The sequence below is a fragment of the Pinus tabuliformis genome, chromosome 5_1 (assembly GCF_031772625.1).
Source record: "Pinus tabuliformis cultivar Carrire ecotype Pingquan chromosome 5_1, CPIR1, whole genome shotgun sequence".
NCBI lineage: Eukaryota > Viridiplantae > Streptophyta > Pinopsida > Pinales > Pinaceae > Pinus > Pinus tabuliformis.
The window spans coordinates 576706252-576722896 of NC_142305.1; the positions used below are offsets into that span (position 1 = coordinate 576706252).

Genomic DNA, 16645 nt, shown 5'->3' on the forward strand with positions numbered 1-16645 from the left:
TGGTTCATATGAAACAAATCGAAATCGATATGGTGAATGAATTAATCGATGGTTCATATGAAACAAATCGAAATCAATTTATTGCACAGTGTTATGATATGTGAATGTACAGGTTGAGCCGTGGGTCTGGAATTTTTCGTGGGGATTTCTCCTTGAATAAACTCCAACACAACCTGAAAATTAAAAAAATTTCCTTTACGCACAAAATTTCTGATGGTTTGATCAACAATTAAAATCGTAACATGTAGAATTTCGATCAGTTTTTTCTTGGGGTGGACAAGTTCGAATTGAATAAATATTTTGCTGGACTATTGTTAACTAGACACGTGTACCCCAATCAATGGATCGTTCAAATTCTTTGGCAAAGATCATGGGTTCAATCACAACAGCTGCCATGTGGTTCAATCACATTCAAAATTAAGTTGTAATTTACAAAAATCCCCTGAATCACGGCATTTGAGTTTAATTGAAATAAGTTAATTTTTAAACAACTGTCAGCCAAAACAGAACTCAAGCTATTCAAGTCAGCAAGTTGTTCCTAATACATATGACCACATTCTGTCAAGCTTGCCCCCGATCAATGAACAAAAATTGGCGTAAATCCATATTCAAATCCGTTGAGTAGATCCTATTTTGCAGATTGTGTGGTGGATTTTCTATTGGTCACTCTGGCATTGGCATTCGCACTAGACAAGAATGGGTACTACATGCAGAAAGGTTTCCTAGGAAGAAAGTAGGGATGCTGCGAGGGAGAAGATGCAAGAAGAGCCTTTGAAAAATATTCCTACTTTGAGCATGCATGGATAGAAGCCACTACATCACAATCATGTTTTCTTTAAGTCGATTGCAATTCTCTAGATAAATTGATTATTTACATTTCATTTCTACTAACATGTTTTCATACAGAATGATCATGTTTCTTTTAATCTGGTAGGAATAAAATCGGAAGGCATCAAAAACTGGAAAATCTTATGCCATGGCTCAGCCAAAGAAGATAGACAGAATTTTTAGGTGCAGGAAGGGCGCAATCCTGCAACTGAGAAACCTTATGACAAACTTCACTGTTTCACCCAAATTTCAAATAAGCACAACTTTCTCATACGACATCGGATTTCGACGATTCAAGCGTCATTGGAAAGGTCTTGGCGAGATCTACACAATGAGAAAGCTTTCAAAATAGTTTGAAACAGTTCAAGATTGAAGAAAATTCTGACAAGACATAACATGTAAAATGAGGCACTAGTTTCGAGACAGGTAAAAATTCTTTTGGTTTTTATTTCAAGAATTTGTTTCATTAGTACCAATTCTCAGTTTCTTTTTGTAAATGTTATAAATAGAGAGGTTGATCACCTCTCTATTATGATAAACTTACATTTCACTGCAGAAAAAGTACTAATTTTTTGCAGGTTCGAGGAAGATAAACAAATGAGCACAAACAAACGGTGTCTTTTGAAGACCCCATTTCAAGCATGAAGACATGCGTTTGGGTAAGCCAAGGGGGAGAGTGTCATCATATTCATCACTTGCAAGCCTTTCAGATGCTAGTGTCTCCATTGCATCCATGCTTCTTCAGTTAATAAACATTCGCCTCATTTCCCTTTACATTCGCCATTATATTTCTACTCCTTTTTAGTAAATAAAAAATTCATTGCATTCCCACTTCTTTAGTCAATAAATTTTCCATTCCATTTTCTTTTTCATGTTTTCAAATAAAACCTTGATCCATTGTTCATTTTCCTTCACAATCATTTTCCTGTCTCTTTCACTAACCTATAACCCATGAATAAAGTCATTGAGCTCCCTTACAAAGCTGAGTCACCCCATTTTCCTTTTCTTCCAAATAAACCATGCTTCAATGCAAATTTTCCATCTATGGTCCTTCAAAATCATTATTTCATACTCATGTTAGATGATGGAGAATTCCTTAAGGCCTCCCTTCTAACAAGTCTTGACCCATCGACCTCAACACCTTATCTGGGATAAAGACTAGAGTCATTATTAGTACCTTGAGGCTTGTATGCCTTAATGACAAGCTCTCTCCCCAACAATCATGGGAATACACTAATCTCCCTTGATCATTGGATCTTGCAAGTGGCTCGACATCGGCTCATCTATTCGCACTTCACAAAATGTACTTAGATACCTTGGCACTCATTGAAATTAATGGTGAGTTTGCCTCGCATTGGTTAACGACATTCATCAATGGTCGGTGATCCAATAACTTCTTTCCATGTTCGACATTGACACATTTATTCACATGGAAAGAATTGTGCCACGATATGGAACGACATGAAGACTATATGGTTCAGTAGCAGATTCAACAATAATAAAGGATCCACATTTACGATTCATCCATCATGTATGCAACCAGGACACAGATCACATTATTGTATTCTCCATTCCATGATTCAGCAGCAGGAGCTACACTTTTCTACATATACACAGTTTGTCCACTTTGGTAAGTAAAGGTATGTTCTTTTCTAGCTTTTTATCATACAATTCCTTTAATACTAAAATTATAATTTTTGGAAAATGTTTCACCATGTTCATTCACATTCACCATTCATACTCCATTATCACCTTCCATATGTCATATATGTCCTTTCTACACATATCATCCTAACCAACATACTTTCTCCAAACAATTACTATTACATTATGATTCAAACATTACATGTTTTTCAAATAATGATCGAAGGATCAATGGTTGATTAAATTTTTTCAAAGTCTTTTGATGCAACATAAAAATAGTGAAAGTATTGTTACACAAGAACCAATACTAATCAAATTTTGGTTGTCACACAAGAACCAACTAAAATAATATGTTGCAATCAAATGTTTTTCAAGAAAGAAGACTTTGCAAAAAGGAACAAAGTTGTCAAAAAGAAAATCATGTGAAGTTAAAAAAATCAATATCAGCCAAAGTTCATGTAAAAGCAAGACAATTTAAAAGATCAAATCATGATCAATGTAATAGATTGCATGAGGACATGCAATAACTTAAGTTGGGGGGTATGTTGGGCCGCCAAATTAGCATACATTTTCACTCCATTTTCACCTTTATCCTCATTTTGTCACCTCATTTCATCACATTATCATTACATAACCCTATATTTCCATTACCATATGGGTTTATATTTTCATTTTCCAAAGTTATTAATTTCAAGTATTTAAAGTGAATTTATGATTAAAAGTTAGAAAAATAACATGTATTTGCTTATACCTAAAGGTGGAATGAGTTTGGTGACATGTGTAGGTGATTTGGAAGGTTCCAAGATACTCTTATGTGGCCTCCAAGACTCAAATTCGAATTCTCTTGAAGATTTGAAGGATATTTGGGATAGGGGTCAAGCATATCTCATGGAGAAAAATCATGGATAAAGGAATATGTGTCCCATATTAGTTGTAACCATATGAGGGATTAGTGGATCCCCATTAATGAGTTAGTTGCTTAAATTTTTGTATAAATAGGAGCACCTCCTCCATTCCAAGGGGAGGACTCTTGGAGCATGTATCCAACTTATGATGGAATAGAATAAAGCTTCATTTTACATAAATTTCCATTATATAGTTTTAGATATAAATTGTCTTAATGTAGTATATGGAATAATTTGTCACTTTGTTCTTAGGAGAATTGAGCTCACTCTAAAAGGATCAAAGAAACATTTTATTTCATAATAGATCTTATTTCATTTAATTGCTTAGATGTTTGAGGGTTTGTTTGTGATTGATGAATGAGTTTTAAATTAAAATCTTATCAGCATATGAGAGGACAACCAAGGGTCTAAGTTAGGCTCTCTCTCTATTTGATTTGCATGATAATTGAAATTCATTCTTTTGCTTTTAAGTTTCAAGTTATTTCATTTATTATGCTTATGAATGAATATTAGTTTAGTTTGGATCAATATATGAGGGAACAATCAAGAGACTAAGTTAGTCTCTCTCTCTACTTGAATCTGAACAACAATTAAATTCATTCTCTTGTCTTTATTTCAAGTTTCTAGTTTTATGCAATCAATGATTTCTTTTCAATCTATAATACTATAGGGAAGGACGACTAGGACCTCCTCAATCAGGAGCCTCTTCCTTGCATATTATATTGAATCGGAAATCATTTAGTTAGTCATAGAGTTAGTTGCCTACTCCTGCATATATTTTGCTAGCATCATCACAAGCTTACGAGTTTCCCTGGTTGATAATTTAATGAAAGCAATTTAAGCAATTAAGTTGTCCAACAGGAAATTCTATTAGTCTAGGGTCTTGGTCCATCTCAATTTGAATTACTGAAGGAAGATTTATTGACTAGGTTTTCCCCTATATATGAGTTTCAGCCCTAACTATCCGCCTACATATGGTGTCCCTAATCTTCATATTTTGTTTTGATAATTTCCGGATGAACTAAGATAAAATAATAACATAAGAAAGATACAAAGAATGCAAATATATCACAAGTAATTAACAACTAAAGAAAATATTTCTGTCTTTCTAATTTTCTAACAAGCTCCTCTACACAATAGAAGTAGTTGAATAAGATCATTGAATAATACAAGGACATCTTCTCCTCACCCACAGGGGTGCCCTTACACTATCAAGTCAAGCATTCATTTGATTTGACCCCCAGAGCACCTATAACCAATGGGTCGATATACCGCTACTCCATTCTGGAAAATGAAGAGATTAAGCGGCATATCCAAGAGTTGTTGCAAAAAGGGAATATTTGACCAAGTTCCTCACCTTGTGGGAGCCTGATTGTACTTGTACAGAAGAAATATGGGACTTGGAGGCTCTGCATTGGTTATCAGGCACTGAAAAAAATCACTATCAGGAGCAGGTATCCAATCCTTAGGATTGATGACCTTCTTAATGAACTCGATGGGGCTAAGTATATTAGCAAGATTGATCTAAAGTATGGCTATCGCCAAGTTCCAATAGAGCCCATAGATGTATGGAATACCACCTTCAAATCCAAGGAAGGCCTTTTTGAATGGTTGGTCATACCTTTCAGGTTGAAAAATGCCTCTATTGCTTTTATGAGGTTAATGGATGACATCTTGTGTCCCTTCACCAACTCGTTTGTGGTTGTATATCTGGACGACATTCTTATCTTCAACAAGAGTTAGGAAGAGCACTTGAAACACATTCAACAGGTCCTTCAGACCCTGTGGCAGCACAAACTATGTGCCAACCTAGAGAAATGCACCTTTAGCATGGGTCAGGTCCAATATATTGGTTACATCATAGATGAGCAAGGTGTGCATATGGATTTCGCTAAGATCCAATTCATCTGAGATTGTCCATCCCTGACCACTCTCACAAAGCTTTGAAACTTTTTGGGCCTTAACAATTTTTATCAGAGGTTTGTATTGGGATTCTCGCATATCACTTGGCCTTTAAGTCAGGTTACTAAGGGCAGAGAGAAAGCAAAGTTTTTCTAGTCCAAGTCTCAACATAAGGCATTCGATGAGCTGAAGCATCACCTCTTCCCTGTACTTATACTCACATTTCTAGACTTGCAACACCATTTTAAATCAAGACAGATGCCTCTGACTATGTTGTTGCTGTAGTTCTCACCTAGCAATGGCATTCAGTGACCTATCATAGTGAGACACTTTCTGATACAATTCAAAAGTACCTCACCTATGATAAAGAAATTTATTCTATCGTGCAGGCTTTTTGACAATGGAAACATTAAATTTTATGGAAGGAAACGGTCATTCAAATAGATCACCAACCTCTTATGTTCATATAGATACAAGGGAAATTGGACAATGGTTGCCATAAGAAGTGATCTACATATCTGCAACAATTCCACCTGAACATTAAGTATAAGAAGGGAAACAACAATCATGTTGCAGATTTCGTCAGTCGACCCCTAGTTGTGGCACTAACTACTATTCTCAACTCTTGTGGCCACAAGACCTGTGGATGGTCATAATTGTACAAGAATGATCTAGAGTTCACCACCACTTACCATATGGTAGTGGATGGAAAGCAAGTTCCATATTTACATCTCTAGGATGCATTATTATGCTACCTACGCCACCTTTGTGTTCTTTCAAGCGAGCGTGCCAAATTTATTTGGGAGGCACACTATAGTCAGGTTGTAGGACACTTCGGCATCGAGAAAATTGTGGTTGTACTACAAAAGTATTTTTATTGACCAAAAATCTGATGGGATGTTGGAAAATATATCAAATCCTACACTACCTGTGTCATCACCAACTTATCCAACCATCTAGAAGAAAGGCTTGTACACTAATCTACCTACTCCCATCCATACCTGAGAATCCATCTCCATGAACTATATGTCAGGCCTCCCTTTTACCGTGCATGGTAATGATTGTGTGTTTGTGGTCGTGGACATATTTTCTAATATGGCCATATTATCGTCTTGCAAGAAGAGAATCACAACAGAGAACACTGCCAAACTCTTTTTTGAATGGGTATGGTCTATTTTGCAATCCCATAAACCATTATATCAGTTTGAGATAGCAGGTTCCTAAGCATGTTTTGGTTGAGCCTCTAGACATTATTGGACACTAAGCTCACCAATTTGACTGCATTCCATCCCTAGAATGATGGCCAAACAGACGTCATCAACAAGATGATAATGCACATCCTAAGCATGTACAACGACAAGCCTCCATGAACCTAGGATGAGAGCCTTCCTTATGTGCAACACAACTATAAGAGAGCTCTCCATAGCTTGACTAGTCGTAGTCATTTTCAAGTGGGTCTGAGGTTTTAACCATTGTGTTTGATTGATGTTTCCATGCCTCATGCGATCACACATAAATAATCCACACATGTATAGTCTGAGGTTGATGAAGCAACCCAATTTATAGAACGCATCCAACACATCCACAAACAGGTGCACGACATCATGGATAAGTGTAATGCCAAGTACATGCAATGACATGATCAACATTGGGTGACACACAAGTTTCAGGTGGGTGAAAAAGTTTGGTTTCATTTCTAGAAAGAACATCTTACCGGAGCTCATCAAAAGCTCAAACCATTCCGATATGGGCCTTACACCATCACCAAGGTTGTGGGAAATAATTCTTTTGAGCTCAGCATTACCCCATTCCTTGGCCTGCACCCAGTGTTCAATGTGGACCGCCTTCGGCCATACCTTCCACCATTACAGGACACATTAGACATTGCAGAACAACTCACAGCAACAGAACTAAACCAAAATTGCATGGAACATGCCGCAACTAATCGGATCATGGACACGCGGATCAAGAACACTCACCAACAGGAGATCCAACCATACTAGTCTGTCAAAACTGGCCAACTCCTGCACCAAGGCAAGTGGCTCACCAGGGACCAAGTTCAACAAAAGTTTCCATATCTCATGGAGCCACTCAATACAATGGGGACCATTACTTCCTAAGGGGGGAGGACTTATCCAGGTGGATATTGGTGGCTGTCTGCCTATTCCACTTGGACCCCCACCATTGTTTCTTTCAATTTCTTTAATTGTAGCACAATTTACTATTTTTGGTCATTTTTCTAGTTATGAACTTCTAGAGCTGTTTTGAGGCCCTAAATGACGTTTTTTGGAAAACGGAAAAATGTGAGTCTTTGACTCACTTTGTAGTCGAAATTTTTATTCCACAGATAAATCTATTTAATGAGGTATCATATGTGTCAAACTGAGATCATATGCGAAAGTTACGACCCTAGGAAGTTGATGTACGAATTTACCCCAATGGGGCCCACAATATTTTGGTGCTTCATCTCCTAGGGTTAGCTGATGGGCCTCCAAATTAGACACAAATTAAGGCCCATCTAACCTTTCTTAGGCACATGAAGGCTATATTAAACCTCTCCTTCCACACTTAAGAATGGGTTTTTAGCTTTAATATGTTCATTAGGAAGGTTTAGAGATAATTTCATATTTGTGCCTAATATTATTTATTTTTGTAGAGTATTGTCAGAATATTGGGAAGATTATGAAGATTTGGAGGAGATAATCTAGGGACTTTCTCCCTACTACAGGAGGATCAAGATTGGATAATAAAACAATAAGATATTATGAAATTATTGCACAAATTCTAGAGCTCCAGTGATTAAGAAAATCTAGGTATGTGTTCCCTATCATTTAATGTAGATTCCTAGTGTTGGGAACCGGATCCACTATTTGAGGGATTTTGGAGGGGAAATATTCCTCCTTTCAAGTATAATGCTTCCTCATCATTTTTTGTAAGTACCAATTCGAATTTTCCTCTAGAGGCATGTATTTCTTAGTCTTCTTGTGGAGAAAACTTGTATTTTTGCAGCTCCACTTTCATTTCTAGTAGGGATGTACTTGGATTGATTCAAATAATGGATTTTTGTGCCATTTTCAACTTCTAAAGCTTGGTATCCTTCATAGGATTCTGAGTATCATTGAGATTTTCCATCCCAAGAGCCTCAAAGCTCTTTTGTGTAATTTTTTTTTTCTTCTTTTTAGTTTTTATTCACATGGATCTCTTATTCTTGTTTTTCCTATTTCTGCATTTAGTATTGATGCTTCTTTTGTTGTAGGATTGGGTGATATGATTAAAGTAATTTATTTTGTAGGTTATTTACAGAGTCACAGGAATGATGCATCCTTAGAAAAACTTTGAAAATTCATCTTCATCATTGAGCTACATGGATTCGTTTACTAGTTCACAAATCTAGAATTTTTGGAAATCCCTTGTAGCAAAACAGTACTAATTTTTTGCTATTTTAAAAATGTATTAATGAGCTTCATTTCAGTTGATTCTACTTGTATTAGGTCATAAAAACATTCAATTTAATAACAAAATTTACCCCATTGCATTTTCACCTAATTAGGTTACACATTTGATAGGTTAACTAGCTCACTAGTTCTTGAATTTCCATTTTTTAGAGTAGTAATTTTCTGCTATTTTTTAGCATGTGTTCACAACAATATTTTGGAGTGATTCCACTTGGAATGGAGACCCAATACATCCTACGTAATATAAAAATTTTCCCATCCCATTTTCATTTTATTTACTTGGTCATTCGGTGAATTGTCTCCTCCTGTAGCAATTATGTTTCACCTATAGCAACCTCCTGTAACACTCCTGTAGCACATGTAAACTTGACTAGATTTGCTCCAAAAGCTGGGTTTTTATCTCTTAAGCTTGAATCATAACTCCTAGGCTCTAAATCCATGATTGAGGAAGAATAAAAACCAATCAGGGATGACTTTTTACAAAGTATATTAGGATCATTTATTTGAATTCGTGTTCTAAGGATTTCAATTACAAATTGTTGTTTTTGCCTAGGATTAATTTCTTTACAAAGTAACATTTCCAATTCTACAATTAGTTTAGACTTTGATTTCATGGCATTCACTCCATTACATCAGATCAATGAAAGAAGGACACATTCTATGTTTCCCATATAGTTCCAACACCTCTTAAGTTTGTACGAACCCCGAGTTGATAATTTAAGTTGGTAGCCTTGGGAGTTGTAGTATTCTTGTTGCAATACTGGGGCTCATCATTAGGTTTTTGGATGTTTATGGTTTTTCATTGTTTCTCAATAATAAATAGGCCTTCAGGCCTCATTATAACACAATGCAAAAGGCATGTAACCACCAAATCACTTCTCAGAGATAAGATATCACCCCTTGAGTTAGTTTATTTCCATTATTCATGTAAACAATTTTCAATACTTTATTATTAATGAATTGAAGTTCTATTTTGCTATATCTCTAGGTTTCTATTTATATCTATATTTCATTTTGTTCCTTCATAAATCCAGATCACTCCATCTCTCAAAAATCGTTTTTTCCCTTTGCTATTTAGGCCCCTCATATTCCATGAAAGAATTTTAATCATTAATATTTTTGAAAAGGTGGAAAAAAATCTAGGATTACAGTCATTTGACCTAAGTTAACCACCTCTTCCCGGGTATCGTGTATTAAATTATGCTTCAATTTTCGTCCCTTTCTTTTGGTGTCCTTTTCAATATCTTTAATCAATAGATCCTTACTTTTATTTTTTATTTCACTTACAAAGAAAACACCACGTTTTTCCTAAGATATTTTTCATTGACAAGTTTTCCATTCAATGTATGTCATTGCATACTATTCTCGTTGTTCCTTTGATAACTCAACCAAATGTTTCTCAACCCAATCATTCAGGATTCCAACCAAAGCACGTTCTTCCTCTATAAGAGATACAGGGGTTGCTTGGATAATTGTACCACTTCCTCAATCCAAACATATCAAAGAAATTCTCCTCAAACTTTGCATTCACTGCGCCGTCTGGTGTTTTCCTCTTCGGAGGTGGTTTCTCTAGTGTTAACATCAGAGCTTGCTCCAACATAGGGAGATCATTTAGTACATCCATTCCATGATCTTCCTCCATTTCTTCTAAAGGTTCAAAAGTATTTTTGGTTGTGATTGTCAATTTCACCGCCTAGTTTCTAGCTTGAGAATTCTACCTTCTTGATGGAACTTTTGTGAAACCCTCGTTTCCCAATGATCCAACACTCTCGTGATCTTTCTTCCATCTTGGAAAGTCACGAAATAAATTTCCATGTTCATGAAAAAGTCAACAACGGAAAGGTACATCTTCATAATCTAAAGTTTGAGACCAGATTTCACCTTGGTAATCAAGATCGATAGATTCCTACAAGGGATGGGAGATATCCATGTAGATGCAGAGATGGGGATAAAACATATTTTTGCCTCTTCGAGTCATCTCTGACATTTTAATAAAACGACCTAAAACATTACCAATACCCTCCAGTATTTTAGGAACCCATAAATCAACAGGTAAGGAATACAATCTTACCGATACTGGAGCAGACAAAAAATCCTCTTTATCTAGGTTGAAACATTCCTCGCAATGGCGAATGTATCAACTGAAATTATTTTAAAACTAAGGACCTCCCTCAAAAACCCTAGCCTTATCTTCCAAATTAGCAAAAATGTCATTGAAGAAGCCATTTGGACCCAATCTTAAATCAATTTCCCCTTTCGGTTGCAACTTTTGCATAATCTACCTTTCTAATTCCTTCTTTGTTGGCAAACCTCCAATAAATTTGCAGATAAACACATGGTCCTTCACCCTCTCGCAATGATCTTCCAGACATTTTGGAGGTATGACAAATTTTTGAGGGGATTTTGGGATACATTTTCCCCTCAGATTGCCTTGTCATTTCATTCCTAAAATAGGTAAATCCAATGAAGAACCAAAACCTCCTAGTTGATCTCCTTTATTTGTAATTGGATTCAATTTCCCTTCCACAACATTTCAGAAGGAGGGGTGTCCGACCACCCCTTGCAGAACACTCATCCTTTGACTAATGAACCAAGGAGAATTGATAGAGATGCTTAATAACCCTGGGACAGAGAAAAACAGTTGAACCCTATGAAGGCCCAGAATCGAAACTCAAATTTTTTCATAATATTGTATTTGTTAATTTTAATAATAATTAAATATAATATTAGATATTTTCTAAATATTTTTCTGTTTACTAGGTAATGTGAGTCCTAAGATGACTAGAACACCTAACTTGTGGCTTGATTAATTGTGACCCAAGGGCATGTAAGCCATCAAAATCACTCATCGATTGCATCTAGCTTGAGCCACACCAACCCTTAGCATGGTTGGATTTTTTCTCGTAGAGTTTCAAATCAATGGTCTTTTCAACCTAGAGTTTCTTAACAAAAAACTATGTCACCCATCTACTCTATGACCCATGGGAAGATATTTATTGAATATAAATTATTGGTTGAAAATAAGTTAATGAGCAAAATCTTATACATATTTAATAAAAAATTATACCATTATTTACCAAAAAAAAATTAATGAAAATAAAAGTTTGTCTATGTATATATATATATATATATATATATATATATATATATATATATATATATATATATATATATATATCATTTGCTAAGTAATGTAAGTTCTGAGATCACCATAGATGCTTAACATGCGGCTTGAGTAGCTGGAACCCATGGGCATCTAGGCAGTCAAAGTCACCCAAGGATCACACCGGGCACCTGCTTAGGCCACACCAACCTTTAACATGACTAGATTTTTGCCCATAAAATTTCACACTAGTGACCTTTTCACTAGAGACTACCTTAGCATTACACCCATTCACATACTTATCTCCTCTAAACCCAAAAATAAAAATAAAAATATATTATTATTTTACATATAATTAAATTTTATTATAAATAATAAAATAGATTTTCATTCAATCCTGAATTTTGTAATTTTTAGATCATTTAATCTAAATAAACTTAATATATTTTCTTTTAAAATTAATTCTATTTTAAAATTTAGTAAAGGTTTTATATTTTGATCATATTTCTTTGTATAATATTTTTAATAAATTTATTATATTGATGGAAAATGATGATTCGTATATATAATTAATATATTTTATTTTAAAATTTATTAAATTTATATATATATAAAATATTATTGACCGGTAATGTATTATCTATAGAATATGAAAACTCAAATATATTTTATTTTGAATTTATATAAGTAGATTTTATTATAGATAATATTTTTTTCATTAAAGGTTAAATATTATAATTAGTTATATCTTTTAACTAAAATGAGTGATCTATAATGAATTAAGAAAAGTTTTTCGGTACAAATCATATAAGAGAAATTTTTCTCCCACGTATTTCGAATCAATTTAGTTATGATATATTGATGATAATCGTAAGTGGATATTAAAAGTAAACCATATGTAAATGATCACTCGTCTTTTCTAAAATATATAATTAACCTATTCTATTCTATTTTAGAATTTATTAAAATGTGTATATATTTATCTATGGAATATTAAAACATAATCTAGTTTTTCACATTAATTATATTATTAAAAGTTGGTTGACATTTCGAATCAACTAGACCACATTAGCTGGTTTGAAAACTCAACCAAATCCTAATAATGTGGTTAATCCATGATCACAAAAATCTTAGATTTAACATTTTAAATTTATTAAAAAATTTATATTTTTATTATATTTTATTTATATAATATTTTAAATAGTAAAATTTAATTTATAGATAAAATATTTTTATTTTATTTTTTAAACTAAAATTTAGTGATTCAATTTCAAATAAAATAGAGATTTTTTATTTTTTAGATACATTTTTAATTTATAAATAGATTCGGGTCATTAAAAAACTTAAATTTAAGTTTTTAAAATTTCTATAAAATTTTAATTAAAATTGATTTATAAAAGTCATTTTGTTTTTTAATATTAACTCAAAATATATAAGGCTTAGAATATCAAAGTCAACTAATTTATAGTTTAAGGTAAATGACAAGCATCATATATTAAGGGAGTTATTTTTAGTGTATTTTTTTTAATATTAGCTCGTAATATATAATGCTTAGAATATCAAAGTCAATTAATTTATAGTTTAAGGTAAATAATATGAACCATATATTAAGGGAGTTGTTTTTAGTGTGATTTTTTGGATTGGCAGAAAAATTTGAGGTGAAATTTTGATATATGTTATTTATGGATTCAACACCCTGAAAAACCCCTATGGCGCTTAGATTGTACAAAGCTTACCCATAAAACTTGTAATTTCAATAAATTCTTGCAAGATTTTAGAGAAATTAAACTAGAAAAACCCAACAAAAACTTCCAAAAAAATCACACTGAAGACAAATTTTATATTAAAACACTAAATAAATCAGTACTTCTTTATCTTAGTCATTAAATGAGATAAAATAATATTCAACAGGTCGCATCCTAAAAGACAATTACGTCGGCTTACGTCCTTGGATTCCGACAACCAGAAACAGGCTCGACCCAATTGCTCGTTATAAGTTGGCAGAAGTCGAGTGCAAAGCAAGTTACTCATATCTATCCGCGATATTAATTTTCACTGCGTATTCATGCTTCTATGTGCCTTCCATTAAAAATGGAAATCCAAGAAGGGAATTGTAACGCCCTGCGGTTCATACCGGGCGCGCGCTCCTCCGACTCGCGAATTTGACTAAGTGTTGGTCACCATCGCATATAGGCGCGCAGAGTAATATGACTTGTGGCAGTTATGTATATGCGATGGATGAGTGTGCAATGAGCCTACCCACACTTGGGGCGAGCTGACAGTGGACAAACCAAGTATGAGGGCGCTCATTGTTATGATTGTGAGGTCGGCCAAGGTTGGGCGCACAACCATTGTGCGCATATATATTGGTGAGGCTGCAATTCATTTGGACATCGAACTTCGCTCTTGCTCCAATGCACAAAGAGGAGTGCGCAGAAAAGAAGGGCGCAGAAGTGTGATACGACGAGCGGTTGGATGAGCCCGCCGAGTCGGGCGTTCCGGGTGTGAGTCGGTTGTGTGGTGCGGTCGGTCGCCACCACACGGTTGTATATCTTGTTGTGTGTTGTGGTTCGGCGGTGGGTTCGTGCATGGGTGCGCCCGCCCGCCCAACGACACAAGAGGTGTATATGTTATATGTTGTAAAGTCGTATTTTGGTGGAGTCTTGGCAGACCGCCGTGCGCTCTTGCACGGGCGGGCGCCCTCCCGTTTATGGAACGTAGGTTGAGTGCGGCTTCCGGTCATGTAACTTTGCATATATAATAAAAAATTGATTATTATTATTATTGCCGAGTTTGATTTATTATCTTTATATTGTTAATGGTTTCCGCACATTAATAATATGAATTCATGTGTATTATGAATTGTTAAGGCGTAGTTCGTAAAGTTTATTAACGATGGAACATCTTAATAACTTAGGCGGTGCCGCACCCGGCCAATTTAATGAAAAAAGAATTGGGGGCGTGACAGGAATGGTGGTGTGAAGATGTGCGTTACAGGAGCAGGGGGATACATCGGATCATGGCTCGTCAAGAATCTTCTTCACAGAGAGTACACTGTCAACGCCACACTTCGAGATCTGCGTAATTAATTTTATTATTAATTATTTTTGGGTTGGCTTAAGTTATGGGGATTTGAATCTTGAATTTTGGAGTTTGTATAATAATTATTTGGGTTATCGATATTTAAATTTTGGAATTTTTATAATAACTATTTGGTTTGGTTTGAGTTATGGAGATTTGAATATTGAATTTTGGAGTTTATATAATAAGGTTATCGAGTATGTACTTTCTCTAAAATTTTACAGGAATTTATTGAAATCACAAGTTTCATGGGTAACTAGTGCACAATCTAAATTATTTAAGGGATTTTCAAGGTGCTAATCCATATATACAATCAATAAACTAGTTAAATAACACAAATTAAGATTTCACCTCAAATTGTTTTGCCAAATTCAAGCAAGAAAATTCCAAAAAATTTTGCAAAAACAATTCCTATAATTGTGGTTGAGTTATAGATTTTTATAATAAGGTTATTGTGATTAGTTTGAATTATATGGATTTGAATTCTGAATTTCAAGATTTTTATAATATAATTATTGTAATTCATAACTGGGTAGACTTCAAAGATAACATATATTCTATGTTTAATTAGATTAATTATAATTGCTTTCGATATTATGGATTTAAAAGTAGATTTTAATTATTGTTTTCTGATTGCTATTGAATTTTTATATTTATTATTGTATATTCATATTGATTTTAGATTTACCTGTGTATGAAGGGAGTTTTTGCCAAATTTGTCAGAGACAAGGGCAGGGACATTTTACAGTTCAGTGAACTGTAAAAGAGATTGTAGAAAGCCATAGAGTTATTATAATGTCTTTTATTAATCTACTAAATTAGCTTCTCAACGCAATTGATCAGTGAATTCCTAATTTACAGTGTCAATTCGCTCTAATATTTGCATGCAGAAAATGAGGAAAAAATTGGGCCTCTGCTGCCATTGCCTAGGGCAGCAGAGAGACTGAAGCTCTTCCAAGCAGATTTATGTGAAGAGCACGCCTTTGATTCCGCCGTGGAGGGCTGTCAAGGGGTGTTTCATGTGACCAGTCCAATGGATTTCTCTAATTTTCTTAAGTGTACAGAGGTAAATTATTAACAGCTAGAATCTAATCTAAGTTTAGAGGTTCGAGTGTAAATTGTTTAGAGGTTCGAGTGTAAATTTTTAAATGTTTTGTATAGGTTTTTTTTTTTTTTTAAACAGCATACCAGACTGTAGAATAAACCTTCCAGCTTAATTAAGTTTATTCTTTTCGTCATAAATTTTAAAATAAAATAAAAAACCGAAAGATCCGAATAACTTACATTTTTTTTTAAATTGTGAGGTAGGATGATTTTGTTCAGCCTGCTATGAAGGGAGTAATGAATGTGTTGAATGCCTGCTCACGAGCTAAATCAGTGAGGCGTGTGGTCTATACTTCGTCGATAGCAGCAGCCAGTCAGCTTATGCCTCTCACTATGTTGTTGGTGCAGTTCTCACCTAGCAATGGCATTCAGTGACCTATCACAGTGAGACACTTTCTGATACAATTCAAAAGTACCTCACCTATGATAAAGAAATTTATTCTATCGTGCAGGCTTTTCGACAATGGAAACATTACATTTTATGGAACGAAATGGTCATTCACATAGATCACCAACCTCTTCAGTTCATATAGACACAAGGGAAGTTGCAGAATGGTTGCCATAAGAAGTGGTCTACATATCTGTGACAATTCCACTTGAACATTAAGTATAAGAAGGAAAAC

General features: G+C 34.5%; 1 protein-coding gene across 1 annotated transcript in view; it reads left to right on the plus strand.

Annotated features, from left to right (window-relative positions):
* The window catches only part of LOC149166147 (bifunctional dihydroflavonol 4-reductase/flavanone 4-reductase-like), an 85927-nt gene extending 69530 nt beyond the window's left edge, over positions 1–16397 (plus strand). Inside the window, exons 5-9 of the mRNA XM_089430063.1 lie at positions 13749–13848; positions 14508–14580; positions 14822–14918; positions 15809–15984; positions 16227–16397. Of these exons, the coding sequence (XP_089286189.1) occupies positions 13749–13848; positions 14508–14580; positions 14822–14918; positions 15809–15984; positions 16227–16397 (617 nt within the window). The remainder of the gene's footprint in view (positions 1–13748; positions 13849–14507; positions 14581–14821; positions 14919–15808; positions 15985–16226) is intronic.
* The last annotated feature ends 248 nt before the right edge of the window (positions 16398–16645 follow it).